At 44.4% G+C, this 14,576-nt stretch overlaps 1 protein-coding gene across 2 annotated transcripts in view; it reads right to left on the reverse strand.

Annotated features, from left to right (window-relative positions):
• Window positions 1-14,576, reverse strand: part of SNX9 (sorting nexin 9) — a 1,580,311-nt gene that overhangs the window by 312,042 nt on the left and 1,253,693 nt on the right. For both annotated transcript variants that reach the window (XM_069607724.1, XM_069607723.1), the window contains one exon: window positions 11,274-11,377. In XM_069607724.1, the coding sequence (XP_069463825.1) occupies window positions 11,274-11,377 (104 nt within the window). The remainder of the gene's footprint in view (window positions 1-11,273; window positions 11,378-14,576) is intronic.

Here is a 14,576-nt window from a genome sequence, read left to right on the forward strand (position 1 = left end):
TCATGAAAAAACAAAGACCAAAAGTTCCAATTACTTCCTAGGGTTGATTCTTCCAAAAATAGAAAATAAAATCTCTGCAATTAGCTTTCCAGTTCACAGTCCTATGGGGAATGACTCCATTCCCCAGGTCTTCCACACACAGTGTCAGAGGTCAGTCGGCCAGGGGGATGCCTCTCCCCACTGGTCCACTGTTCAAAATGTTAGGGGAATTAATCTCTCCGCTCTAACCGTCTTTAAGTTTTACAGTGCCAGGGGATGGGGGAGCCTCCCTTCGCCATGCCCTTCTCAGACAACTTGCAATGCCAGGGGTACTGACCTCTTACCCCTAACTTTGGTATACCAGGAGAATGCCTCCCTTCTCCTAGTATCTTTGTTACAGGTTTCGATGTGACCAAGGCGAATGACTCCCTTCCCTTCCTTTCCCTTCATATGGTTTGATCACAGAGATCCCCTCTACCCCTGGCTTGGTTTCACTTCAAAAGTCCTCAACTTACATTGACTTCCAGTCTTATGGGTGCGGGTCCCAGACCTGTGTACTTCTCTTATCTTTTTGCTGTAGACCTCGTTTACTATCCTCCCACGTATTGTGATGACAAAAAAGACTTTGGGGGCAGTTTGTTATTGGGTGCGGGTCCCAGACCCATCCTTCGTGGCTTTTCTGCCCTTCGGGGTACCCACCATCCATCTATAAGGAACTCATGGTGGCAACAGTAAAGACAGACACAAGTGATCACAGTTCAAGGGTGTTTATTGAACTTTATAATGGGTGAGATAAACGCCTAATCTAAACCTAAATCTAAGATGGGAGCAAGCTACGACCATCAAATAATAAGGCAGTCCTCTTCTGGTCTTGTAAAATAAAAAGGACCTATACTAAAAAAAAAAAAAAAGTATTGCCAATCCTTACTGCTAAATTACAAAAAAGAGTATGGGATAATGTTCACCAGAAAAGAAAGACGTGTTCACAAAAGGAAATGTCAGGGTGGTATGGCTGTGTCTCCCTTCCGCACGTTTTAAGCAGGGGACAAGGCGTGACTTTTGAGCACAGCGCACATCGGGACGTGCCTCCAGAAGTGTATTGGGTGTTGGGCTGACACGCTGGATCATTTGGACCATCTGCTTTTGCTTACAGCGCTGAGACGCTGAGTCGCCAAGAGGAAGCCTGAGCCCTTTCTTTCCTGCAGCAAAACGGACTAAGTAAATACTGGGACTTTGTCAATATCAGCCAGTTTACTTTGGTGTTTTTGGTGTCTGTGCTCTTTGTGCTCTTGCGGGCATTCACACTCTGAATCCACCTTCCTCTCTTTGCTTCTTCTCTGCAGCTCCGCCCGCCGGCCCGCCTCCCGACATGCCCCTTCAAAGCCTCGTTCCTATGCTTCATCCATAAAAACTCTGGTGCGGGCGCATCGCGCGCGCACATCCGGAAGTGCCTCCAGAAGTGTATTGGCTGTTGGGCTGTCTGGCGGTTTGGAGCGGGCGTTGGGCTGCGGTTTGTACAATTGTTTTCTACATTTATACATGTGCTACTTGTGACTAGGAATGTCAATGGAAATCATACTTGTTATGTTATCCTGGTCCCAATAACGAGCAGAGGTTTGCAACTTGGTCAACATTAGGGAGTAGTTAACTCCTAGCCTCCCTGAAAAGTGCAAGTATACTGTATGGTACCTGCTGCTCTCTATTGTAGAGTCCCAGTCTGCGGTGAACTTGCTTGGTAACCTACATATAGATTATGGTGGGCTTGTTACGTAGCGGTAAACTAGTCAAGTCCCCTACTGTGCAAAAAAAGACATACGCTGACAAACTTGCCTGCTGGCGAAAATACTGACGTTCTAGACGTTGGCAGCAGTCAGAGTTTGCCCCCACTTTCAATGTCTTTACATATGATCTCCGACAAGGGTGAGCAGCCATCATCTGCCATCATCAACTGTAAACACAATGGCTCGGACCCAATTAAAAAACAAGGTCAATGATGATGTATCCAGTAAATCTGACCTCTTGAATGCTCCCTCTCAAAAAAGCTTCCTAACCATGTATGATAATTGAGGTCCTCAGCCTGCTATGAACCTAGAAGAGTGTGACACTCAGAGACCCTGGGCTGACACTTCTCTGTTGGCTCCTGCTGTTCTGGCGGAGCTGGACAGAAGGGTGCGGCTCTCAAGGGGTCCTTCCACTCCGGCCAGGGCCAGAGGGGGCGGCATTGACAATGTTCATCTCCATGAAGCTGCTTACCTCGTGTCCTCCACATACTTCATTGAAGATAGCAGCTCAAGAAAACATATAGCTGACCTAGCTAAAACATTGGGCATAGGGCCCGACAGCAAGGGGGGGGGGGGGGGGGGGGGGACAGAGCAGTTCTGTTTTTACTACATACGGAGATTCAAGAACTAAGATTCCTGATTCTCGATAGTTCTGAGAAAATGAGCAGACTGGAGGGCTTTGTTTTTGCCACAGAGAGGTGTAGTCTGCCTTTAGAGAACAGCATAAAGTTAGCCCGAAAAATCACTCACGATCAGATCTCTCAAACTGAAGATCAGAAACAATTAGGGTCTAAATCTTATGCTAATGCCCTGGTGCATGGTAAGAAGGAGGAACAAATAACGAAACTAATTGGTACGGTGGAAATAAAGAATTTGGTCTCACTTAACATAGAACAACTTAAACGCATGGAGGTCCGGCTTGGCTTACTGTTCCCTGTGTCAAACTCCGGATCCCCAAACCATGCGGTATGCGAGCCATATATTGAGACACCTCGCGATAACCCTGCCATAGACAGCCCATCTGCCTTACTGAAGGCCATAGAAGAAGGTGCTGGACAGACGCAAAGAGGCAGGCGGAAATATGGATAAGGACTCCACTCTGGAATCCGATGATGCCCCTGTGCAACACACCTCTCGTAGAGAGAGGAAAATGCGTGCTAGGGCTCTCAAGCGAAGGGCTATGATTTCCAGCTCAACAAATAAAAATCCATGTAAAAAAAGCAAGAATTTACCCTCACTTAAGGTACAGAACACTAATACAAACATTAGAGATATCTGTGGCTTGTCTGCGGAAGGAGGTGTCTTTGGCTTTACACAGTTGGATGAAGAAAGTCAAAAGGCACAGGATTTGAAGGCGTCTCCGCCACCCATCAAAAAAAGCACTAATGGTATATGCGATACACCTTTGTGCAAACTCGGCTACTGGTTCTGTGAAAGAGTACGGCGAAACCACCAATACTCTGACAGAGGCAATGAGCCACAAGGGCTCAAAGCTCACTTCAAACAAAACTCCCAAAAAAATGCCCCCCCCCAAAAAAAGGCGATCTTAACCCTGTGAAATTCTAAAACTGAGGGCCCCATTGAAAGCCCAAGAATTAGGCAATTCTTTACGCCGAAACCTAAAGCAATGACAAACACTGCTTCATTGGATGAGAAAGGGCAGGGTTCTTCCAAAATCCAAATGTCCCCCCAACCGCCTATCCACACAAATCTCACTAGTAAAATCTCCTCGATTGGACTAAAAAACGAAACAGCTATAGAAGGGGCAGTGGGTGGGGCACTGATACCACGAACGCAATTCTTGTTCCTAGTGAGGATATTAAAATTCTAGTTCAGCAGGCCTTAACAAACCTTCTTGAACATTCAAGAAAGTATGGTCCGCAACTGCTAGCACATAGAAATATGGTCCATGAAAAGACTCTGTATCTAGGTAATCCCGACGGGACTGAGAGATCTGCTGCTGACAGTAAATTGATGTTACGTTCTGAGAAAAATCTGGCCACTACCGCCCCACAACCAAGCATTCCATTGAGGCATGGGGCCTTGAGCGCTGCCTGGTCCTTTAGCGATTCAGATATCATGCGCCAACCTAAAGGACCTAAATCAGTGCAGAACCAACCAAGCACTTCCACTCAAAATACCCCCAGAGAAACAATGACTGTGAGAACTGATCAGCAGAATGTGGGACGGTTACAAGAATTGGGTAAAAATTACACTCAATATAAGGACTGGGAGGAGGGTCCCTGTGAAGAGCATGCAATTGAGGGCAGTGCTAAACATCCCTACATTTTTGAAGAGAAAGGAAAATTGCAATCACATTTAGGATCCTCATTTAGAGAGGAATGGAGGCAGCCCCACTTTTTGCATTATCCCAGTGTCATGTTGAACTTTATGTTCACCCAAGGCGGTCCACCATCATTTAATCGGAGAGAATCCTGTCCTTATTTAGTGAGGTTCCCAGATTATGCTTGATCTTCTCTGGAGATATTAAACTTGTAGATTACATACATCCTAGTAGGTATGATTATGCAATGATAGTCTTCTACTCGAGAACCATCCTGGAAATTGTTTTTTCGGAGATAGAGTACTTGCATCGTTTTGGTTTTGATCTGGAACTCTTCAATGAGGGATTTTTAAAGTCATGGGATGGCGAACAGGGGAGGAATCCTAAAGAATAAAATGTGGGGACTCAGCAAAAAAATAATGAGAGGGATAATCAATTGATGCCCACAACAGAGCCAGATCTGATGTGGCTGGCACAGACACTCAGAGACTCTCTCACCAGAATTAAAGCTATTAAAGAGAATCCCTAGAATGTCCGCCCTCTAATATTTTTGTCATGGAACTCCAGGGGAAACCGTGCGCTCTAGCAGTCCTCCTCCAGTGCTGTACTTTTACATGATGCCAGTATTCTTTGTTTGCAGGAAACCTGGGCCCTTACCCCCCATCACTGGATGGATTTTTGGTACACCAAGAATTGGCAATTATAAAATCCAAAGGCAGACCCTCTGGTGGCCTTCTTATCACATTAAGACATTTAAGATCCATAGGGGGTGTATTGCAATTCTTCTAAAACTTGGTCTCCCTGAATCTCTGGTTTACCTACTGATTGTCAATGTGTATTGGTGTCCCGATTTTGATATGAAGGAGTTCATAGCACTGATTAATTGTACTATTCAGGAATGTCAGGAGATGTGCAATACCCTCAATATTGTTATTGCAGGTGATTTTAATGCTGAAGTATGCTCAGGGAAATTATGTGTGCAGGATGGCCGCAGTATAATTCCTGCGGATATTGGTTCTTCCCGGAAAATTCTACAGGGAGCCACATGGCACCAATTTCTTTCTGACTGGGGTCTGCACTGTGTGAACAATCTATTGGGGGCTACCAAGGACCACAATACTTGGTCCAATGGGATTGTGTGCTCTGCCATAGACTATGTTTTTGTAAACATGACGATATTTAATCTAATTTCAGACTTTGTCACAGTTCAAACAAATGACAGTGATCACACAATGCTTAAAGTCTCCTTACAAGCTCTCCAAGTTCCCTATAAGGGGGCCTTTCCGCCAATACTAGAACTTAACAATCCCTGTAATAGAATCACTTGGCATAGTGACAATATCTCGAAAGTCAATACAGTGTTTCTGCAAGATTATCAAAAGAGCGGTTTTGATAAAAAGTTGACAATCTAGACACATGATGTTTTTGAGAAATATGTTAATTTTGTAATACTAGGACCTTTGGGTATCAAGAAACCAACTACAGCCTGCTGTTCCCACATGCATTCTTTTAGCCCAGCTATGCATAATCTCAAGAGAGAGAGGAACCGGGAAATTGGCTTCCTTCTGAAAATGCAAGGGAATAACTCTCTCAGTGGTAGGCTGAAGACTGAGTAAAATAAATGGAAATCAAGAGCAAGATTATTAAGGGCCAAATTATATCAGAAGGATGCAGAAAACATGCTTCTTTCTCTTTCAGCTACGAATTCCAGGAACTTCTGGACACTAATAAACAACAGAGATGATGTCCAACTGAGGGCCCAAACTGTTTGCATCTCCTCTGATGTCCGGGAAGGGCACTTTGGCACACTATATAGTTCACCTAATATGAACTGGATCGGGCCTCAGGATGTCCAGACGTGCCTGTGGAATTTCCCCTTCACTCTGGCTGATATTCATAGAATGATTGCTCGTTGTTCCGCGTCTCGGGCCCCAGGTCCTAACTTACTTGCTAACATGCTTCTCAAGGGCAACTCAAATTTGTTTTTTTTATTCAAGGACATTGTGATTACTAGGGTAATTCCGAAGAGCTGGCATATGTCCTTCATTGTCCCTATTTATAAAAAGGGTGACAGGTCTAGTCCTTCTAGCTATAGACCAATCGCCCTGCTGGACGCCGACTAACATTTTTGCCTCTATAATTTTGGAGTATATACACGACTGGATTAAGGACTTCAGGATTCTATATCCCTTTCAATTTGGATTTCGGAAGCATGTGGGTACGGATGCAGGTGGTCTCTTGATCAATATTATGCAGCAACAGACATGGATAACAGGGAATCCACCTATTTACCTGGCATCTATTGACCTGACGTCTGCCTTTGATATGGTGAACAGAACCACATTATGGACCGAACTTTACGCACTAGGTATGCCCGCCTCCCTGCTATCTATTCTTTACTACCTCCACGAAGACACCCAAAATCAATGTGAGATTGAGTACAGATGGATCCTTGTCGGAGAAAATCAAGGCATTTAACGGCCTAAAACAAGGTTGTATTTTTGCCCCCACTGTCTTTAATTTGTATTTCTCCGATGTGGGCTCTCACTTAAAAGGGATTTCTTTTGAACCACCAAAGGTAGAGGGAGTTAAGGTCTTCTGGCGTGCCTACGCCGATGACGTGAAACTGTACGACCATACCACATCACTTCTTTCAAAGACTACATACGGGCAACTCTTTACTAATTAATTACACCAAAACTGTTATACTGTGACTAAGTTACAGGAAAAGTCCTATTAAATACTCCTGGTTCCTAGATAATGTAAAACTTTCAGTGAGCCATGCTATCAGATATTTGGGCTACCCTATCTTTGAAGATAAGAAAAAGGTAAATTATCGTGACTATCTCGACAAGAAAACCAGTCCCTGATCTGTCAGTTGCGGAAAAATTGACAACAAGTACGGGAAATGTACCATATTACCATGCTTACGCATGTATAGAAATAAAATTGTGGCACAGTTCAGCTATGGTCTCGAGTTTGCCCCGTTCTGGTGTAGGAAAGAAACTGTCAAGTACGAGGCATGCTTTCTAAAATCTATGGCCAGGTGTCTGCCGAAGTGCGTGCCCTCTGCTGCTATTCGGTATGAACTGGGGCTTTTTTCCATCCAAAGCACAATTGAATGGCAAAGGCTTGCGCTGTACAGGAAACTGCTTTTAGGTAATGATACTACCCTGTATGGAATTATGGGAAGCGGGTTCCTGAATGGCAAGATCTCCTCAAAGTTTCTTGTGGATTTGGAAAGGGAAGCTTTTGAATCCCTCGAAAAAGTAGGGGTCTCCCGTGAGTTATTGACTTCCAACCCGATTTAAGAGCCTGCTTCTTGACTGGAACACCACGGTTACAGAAGTTCAGAATAAGAAACTATATTGTCAACTGGCCTCTAATGGGCGTCACTGAACCATACTTACTTAAATTCCCTGGTAGAGCGTGCATGCAAGACTTTATGAGGTTCTGGTTTAATGCCCCTGGCACAGGCAAAATTTTGGATATCAGGTCAGGAGCTCCTGACCTAGTTCACATATGTAGATATTGTAAAAATTAGGTTTCAGCCGAAACACTAAAACATATTTTGACAGAATGCGCTGGTTTAAGGACAGAACAAATTGTTTCTCTCAATTTGTTCCGAACACTGAGTGTGTGGATCTTAATGCATTATGGTTAGATATGTTACATGGGAATCAAATTAAGTTTTAATTAACAGTCCTTAGATACCTGAAGACGGGTTGTGGATTGTTACTCTGGTTAAATGGTTAATTGTACTTGGTGGTAAATGAACATGAATTAAATAGCCAATGAGTTTGATATAGGCTTTCTTTAGTGAAACATCATGATATGAACTACTATTTGATCAACTACGTGGTGTTAGTCCGTCTATACGTATTGAGTATTATTACGCAAATTTAATTTGTTTTAAGATGCAGTATTTTGTTTATTATATGTACAGTTGTTTAATGATTATTGTAGACATTAAGGATTTATTCTGTTGCGTCTTTTATGTACTTTATTGTGTACAACATTTTTGTAAAGGTTACAAATAAAAAATAAAAAAAAAGGGGCACAGCACACTCCTCAGCCTCGTCAGCATGAGGTTAAGAGTTCAATTTCAAATATATCAAAGACCTTCTGAGGCTAAGTCTCTTTCCTGCAAAAGTCTCTTGCCTTAGAAGGCCTGTTGATTCACAATGACAAACAAATAAAAGTTCTCTTGGTGATCTTGCACCATGCAGTTTGGGCCTCCCTCCGTCGGGTTCACTACGGCCTTTCTTTAACACAGTTCATGTATTTCTATCACAGTTCATGAGTTGCTCATTTTCATCTGAAAGCAGGGTTTTCCTTCTCCTAGCTTTCTTTCGGCATCCCTCTGTCGGGTTCACACTTGCCTTATTCCACAGTTTAAAATCTTATCGGAAAGCAGGGTTCCCTTCCCCTAGCTTTTCTCTGGAAACGGGTCAAAGACTTTCCATTGTACAAGGGATTTGACGTGACCCTTGTAGGACCACTCTGACGCCTTTCGCTACCCCCTCCTAGGGCCTTCTGGTTCTTGTAGTTTCAAAACTGGTCCCGGTGAGAGTCTTTCAAATGAGCGCCCACGTGGTGCCAGACCCCTCTGCACCTGGACCTCAACTGGGCTTTCTTTAAAGTTCAAACACACATACAAGTTCCTTCTATTTCAAATTCCTTGCATTCAAAATGTTGTTACTTGCAACCTTGGGCTCAACACAGTTCGGTCTGTCATTAGCTTTCTACGACTCACCGGCTGTGCTGAACCTGTTGCCGTCTCTGATCTCTGGAGTCAAGGATAGTACCGCGGTAGCCAGCTTGCAGCTCCGCCTGCGTTATCAATGCGCAAGGCCCCCATGTACTGTTGACATCTGCTGCTCCGCACAACAGCTGCAACTCCCGGTCTTATGATTTCCCTTTTGGAGGCTTTGTGGGTCTACGTTGCAAAGGGCAAGGGTAACTTCCCCCTTCGTAGGTCTCGCCTCCTTTCTCCTCCGTTTTAACTGCCGGTCTGGTGTAGCTGTCTCCTTGTGCGTTCAGCCTTGCTTGAAGTGTGCTTTCGTGCTCCGCCTTTTATCCCTGTGGGGAAGGTAAAGGGCCGTCAGGTGTGCATGGTTATTGTTAATTGCCTGACTCGTGTGTTGGGACATGTCAGGTAAACGGCTCTGGTGTTAGTTTGTTGTCTTTCACAGTGTAGGAAAGTGTTTTGTGTTGGAAAACGTGGAGTGGGGGGGAGGGTAGAGCTTCTAAATATCCTATAGGGTAGGATGGGGAAAAGGTGGGGAAAAAGTGTTACATGGAAGGGGATACCGCATCTCAACCCCCAGTGTCCCACTTCCACTCCCCGAATAGCCCTCACCCAGGTGATCCTCCGTCACTGGTCCACCCCCAGGAACTGGAACCAATAGCGATGGCAGTGTCCTGGCCAACTGGACGACAGATCTCTGGGGACTAGCGGGTGAGACGCCTTCAGGTTTCTCACACTACCCAGACGTTTTAAGGGTGACCTCTGGTTGTCCGTGAGCTTCTCCTTGCTGCTCGGGCTTCTCATGGTCTCTCCAGGGATGGAAGTGGCTCCACAGCATACCCCTGCTCCCAGGCAGCGCGTTTCCAGTTCTCCACGTGCCCCAGCTCTCAAAGTTGGCTGGCTGCGCTGGTCTTTGCATCCTTCTTCGGTCCAACTACAGCAGAGCTGCTGGGATGCCTCTGCCAATGGGCAAGCATCTGACCAATGCACTCCCGTTGTCTCTGTTCCTCCAGCAGGTTTCGAATTTCACGGTTCCTCCAAGGAGCGTCTGACATGTTGGATTGTCCTGCTTTCCTTTTTATTGCCAGGAGCTGAATACCTTGTTTGAGGCAACTGGACCAGTCTGTCTGGTTCTGCGGGGTCTTCAGTATGGATCCACACCTCTTCTTCGTCTCTGAGAAGTCCACACTCTTCCTCGTCTCAGTATTTCCTATACTAATAGTTTGACACACATATAGGAACACAAGAGAAAATGTTGGTGGGAGGGGGACAGCATGGTGTATTAGGGTTAGGTGGGTTATGGGGATACCATATTCTCCCCAGGTCGTCACTAATCCCATATGGGGTTTCCCTCGCCATGAGTACCACCCCCAGGGGGACTATCTGGTAGCGGCCTCATCTCCCCGGCCTCATTGGAAGGGGCTCCCCCTAGGGGAGAAGTAAAGACATCTGGGGATTTGTCGCAAGTCCCTGCCAAAAGTTTATCATGCCACAAAAAGTTTAGCCTTCAGCTTATTACTGGATGCAAAGTTAGGCTAATAATGCAAAAGAACCGTCATGCCTCAGGTCAGGCTGGGTCAAGAAATGTAGACAATCATGTTCTGATCAGTCTCAGGCATTGTGCTGGCAGGTTAGGAGTAGCTATGGAGTTCACGGGAAATGCAATTGCGACACCTGGTTACTCAAAAATTATACGGTGGGCCCTCTTGCTCAGATACATTCAGTGAGAGCCAAGCACCATTTCTATTGGACTATGAAATGCCTCAATGTCAAGAGGCCAGATTTACAAATGTGTGAAGGCCTCTACTGCATATTGCCATAGCAGGACCACTGTTGATTTACAAATGTGCTATAACATGCATAGGGAAACACTGAGGCTTCTTTTCTGTCTTTTTCTCATGGGGGGTGCAAGAAGGTGGGATGGCTTCCAAAGAGCTCTACAGCTGATGTAGGCCGTATTTTGTAGGCGACGTTGCCCTATAGGTAATTCACTCTGAGGAAGCAGTTCACTTATGTCACAAAAGCATGGAAATACAACACTTTGCTATCACTAAGCTATTAGCTAAAATTGGAGGTCACCTCTGACCGTAATACCATTAAAGGATCACCTAAATCACACGTTTTCCACTAAGGTTTGGTCCAAGCACTGCATGTGTGTCTTGTACTAAGCCTTTTAGTACCAATGAGGATTATGATGTAGGGTTCCCAAGACCAGCGTAGGTCTGCAAGACAAATAACTAAATCACTTGAATCGATCCGAAGGATACCGTTCTAATAGTTGGGCATCCTGAGTCATGTTCTCCATGCCTCACAACCAAATCACCAAACAGCCAGATAGCATTGCATACATACCTTATTATATATTCGAAAACCCAAACTATGTTAAATGCAATGCTCCAATGACAAAATCATTGAACAGCAACTTTGATGAAAAGCAGACTGGTGGCAAAGTAAGCAAAGATTTAGACACAAAACCTACGTCCTGTACACCTCTTCCAGTGCTCTTGTCCCACAGTAAGTAGCTCTTTCACACCGTCATCCATGGCTCTTGTAAACCGGCTTACTGCTTCACATTTCTGTTCTCTGTGAAGTAAAAGCAATTGGGTGAATAGGTCCATATGAGAGAACTAGTGTAGCCAATTAGCAATTACACAAGTATTTACCCATCTTAAATTAAGCAATGTTTGACTCACAGACCAAAGGCAAAATCTAGATTGTCACATGAAGACCAGGTAACAACACAGTAAACGTTTCTTTCAGATCACAGAATTCTTGTGTTAACAACAGATTGGAAAATCTTCCACGCTATGAGAAACTTAAACCTGCCCATTGCAAAGGAGCAATTACGTTTGTAGAAATGAATACATAATTTATCTTACTGTTAGACATTACAAGTGCTGTACTGTCAGACGAGCATGCACAATCCTCTCTGCCAACACAATGCCACACACCCTCTTGACTGCCCCATACCATCATCACTCAGATCTTACTAATGACTTAACCTATCTGGAAGGACAAAAACTATGAAGCTCGGAGCTGGGCTCGGGTTGGTTTAAGGAATTTGGTAATCTCAAAGTAATGTATATAAATAAATAATTAAATATATTATTTTAAAAATAAATATTGGCATTTTAGATTGGTTTGGTATTCCTACATTCCTACTGAATATTCTTTCTGCTATACGTGCAATACCGCTTTTCTCTCCAAGCTCATACTAATACGGTATCCATTACAGATGGTGAGATCCTATATAAACAAAGTGGATTGGGGAATCACTTTCCTGTAATACTATATCCAGGAGATTTGATGCTTGTTCACATTACCACAATACCATCTGTGGAGAATTGCGGGATTCAGTCACTTCTCCCCAGGGGGGAGCCTTTCCCTGTGAGGGTAGGGAGGTGAGCCGGCTATTCAATACCCTCCCAAGGGGGCGAGGCAAGCAGGACTTCACCAGGAGAGAATCCCTCCTCGGGGACAGGACTCCCATTGCGATGAGGATCTCCCTGTCATTACTAACACCTACTAGACGAAAATATGAAGAACAAGCTGAGATTTATTATTGTCATCTAGAACCCTGCAGTAAATCTGAAAAGGGATACCTATTCAGTACTGAGAAGAAGAGAACCACTCTAGTAGCACAGAGTGCGAGCAGGACAGAGAAGTGGGACTTGTACGCTCCCGCCGGGGAAGTACCACGGCCACTTCATAATTCGGGGAGGAGGAGACCTGAGAGTGAGAGAAGCACCGGAAATCTTCAGCGAGACAGAAATGAGGGAGGAGGCGACGCATGGCTTCAGGTGCAGAGAGAAAGCTGGCATAGGAGGCCAGGCAACTTATGCTCAGGAGAACCTGAGATCAGAGAAAACAAAGGAGTGACATAAGATCCAAAGAGTAACCGAGTGAGAAGTGGTGGTGTGACCGAAGCTCGGTGGACTTGGGAGTCCCTAAACAATGCCGAGACCACTTACCTGAAGGCACAGCAGAGTGTGCCGAACGAAGAGGAAACAACCAGCTGACCTGACATCCACTGAAGAAGACCACATGCAGACTGCAAGCCCAGTGATGGGTCCCCTGGAGCGGAAAGGTAACAGTGAAAGCGGGAGACCCTGTTAGGGAACCGAAAATACTGAGTGGAACATTCATACTCGTTCCAGTAAGGATCAAGTATGGGAAGTACCTCATGAGATTGACAATCATTACTTGCAAATTCATAATTCTGCCAGTAATTGCCAAGTGTTGGAAAAGAGTGAGAATCATTACTGGAACAACCACACTCGTCCCAGTAACTACTAAATATTGGAAAAGCGTGAGAATCATTACTGAAACACTTATACTTGTCCGGGTAACCAGTCATACTCGGTAAAGCCAGGTAAAAGATTGGACTTTATGTAGAGAAAAAGTCTGAAGTTTAATGAACAAGGAAAGAACAGAATTACCCCTAGGCAATAGGTAAACAGAAACAGCAAAAGTCACAAGAGAGAAGAGTAAAACAGAGCAGAGGAACCCACATGTAAGAAACACTGTTGAAAAGTTGGAAGAGCCCAATATCTGCACTATACCTACAAATATTTTACTAAAGTGAACTTACTGAGAAGCAGCCCACAGGAAAAGGGAGTCATTTGACTTATTGGACCATGAACTGCTGATAAAAAGGCTCGGAGTGGTGGGACATTGCTCTGAAGCAGTGATTAAACAGATGGACTCATTTCTCAGTAACAGGATGTCTAAAATTCACTGGGGAAAGGAAAACTCTGAGCCTGAATGTATTAGCTATGGAGTTCCACAGGGGGCTTGCCTCTCCCGGGCTCTTTTTAATGTGTTCTATTGTCTGCTTTGTTGGATAAGCTGGAAATCCGCTTTACCAACTAGGTGGACGATACCCAGCTCGTCATGGAACTAATGGGGATTATGGTAGAGATTCTGAGGAGGTATCTTTTATCCAAGATAATGTCTGGATGAAGGTTAATCGACTGTGTAGCAACAAATCCAAGACTAAGTCTCTCATATTTGGGTCCTCACAGTCGAGGGCAAAATTCAATACAGAGTATACAGGTTTCCATATCGAGCAGCAATTGATAACCAGTGCTACCGAAGTGAAAACACTTGGTATTACGCTTGAACCCTCTTTGATTTCCAAAGCCCACGCCAACAATATTGTGAGCAAAGCACAATACCATGTAAGTTTGCTTTGGTTAAACAAACCGTTCCTTTCTCAAGCTAATTGCATTATTCTAATAGAGCAGTACTTATGCCAAAATCAAATTATTGTAATGCCATCTTGAGCAGCGCTAATAAAAGATGCATCCATAGGATGCAGGTACTACAGAATGATGCAGTATGCATTGTAAAAAGCATCCTAAGAGGCGACCCAATCTCAGAACATAGAAGAGATCTCCATTGGTTGGCCTTTGAGGAGACGATTAGTTTTAAAATCAGCACAAGTGCGTGTATGATTCAGCTCCAGCATATCTCCGGGAGCGTTTCCAGTTGCAGCAATCTTGCAGAATTACTAGTTCTAGCGACTCTATGCTTCTCCTTTGCCCATGTATTAGGCAAATCAAAGGCGGCAGTCGTTCTCTGCCTGTTCAAGCAGCCTGAACATGGAATAAGATTCCTATTGAGCTGAGGCTGATAACAGACTTGCACTGTTTCCGGAAATGCTTGACAACACTTTTGTTTAGGTGAACATGGACCCTTTTATGAAATTAACAATATCCCTTGCTTTCTTCCCATTTTTCTATCTTTTTGCACCCTGATGCCTGTGGGATCCGGTGCATTA

This window comes from Ambystoma mexicanum, chromosome 4q (assembly GCF_040938575.1).
Source record: "Ambystoma mexicanum isolate Mex_15411 chromosome 4q, UKY_AmexF1_1, whole genome shotgun sequence".
Classification (NCBI taxonomy): domain Eukaryota; kingdom Metazoa; phylum Chordata; class Amphibia; order Caudata; family Ambystomatidae; genus Ambystoma; species Ambystoma mexicanum.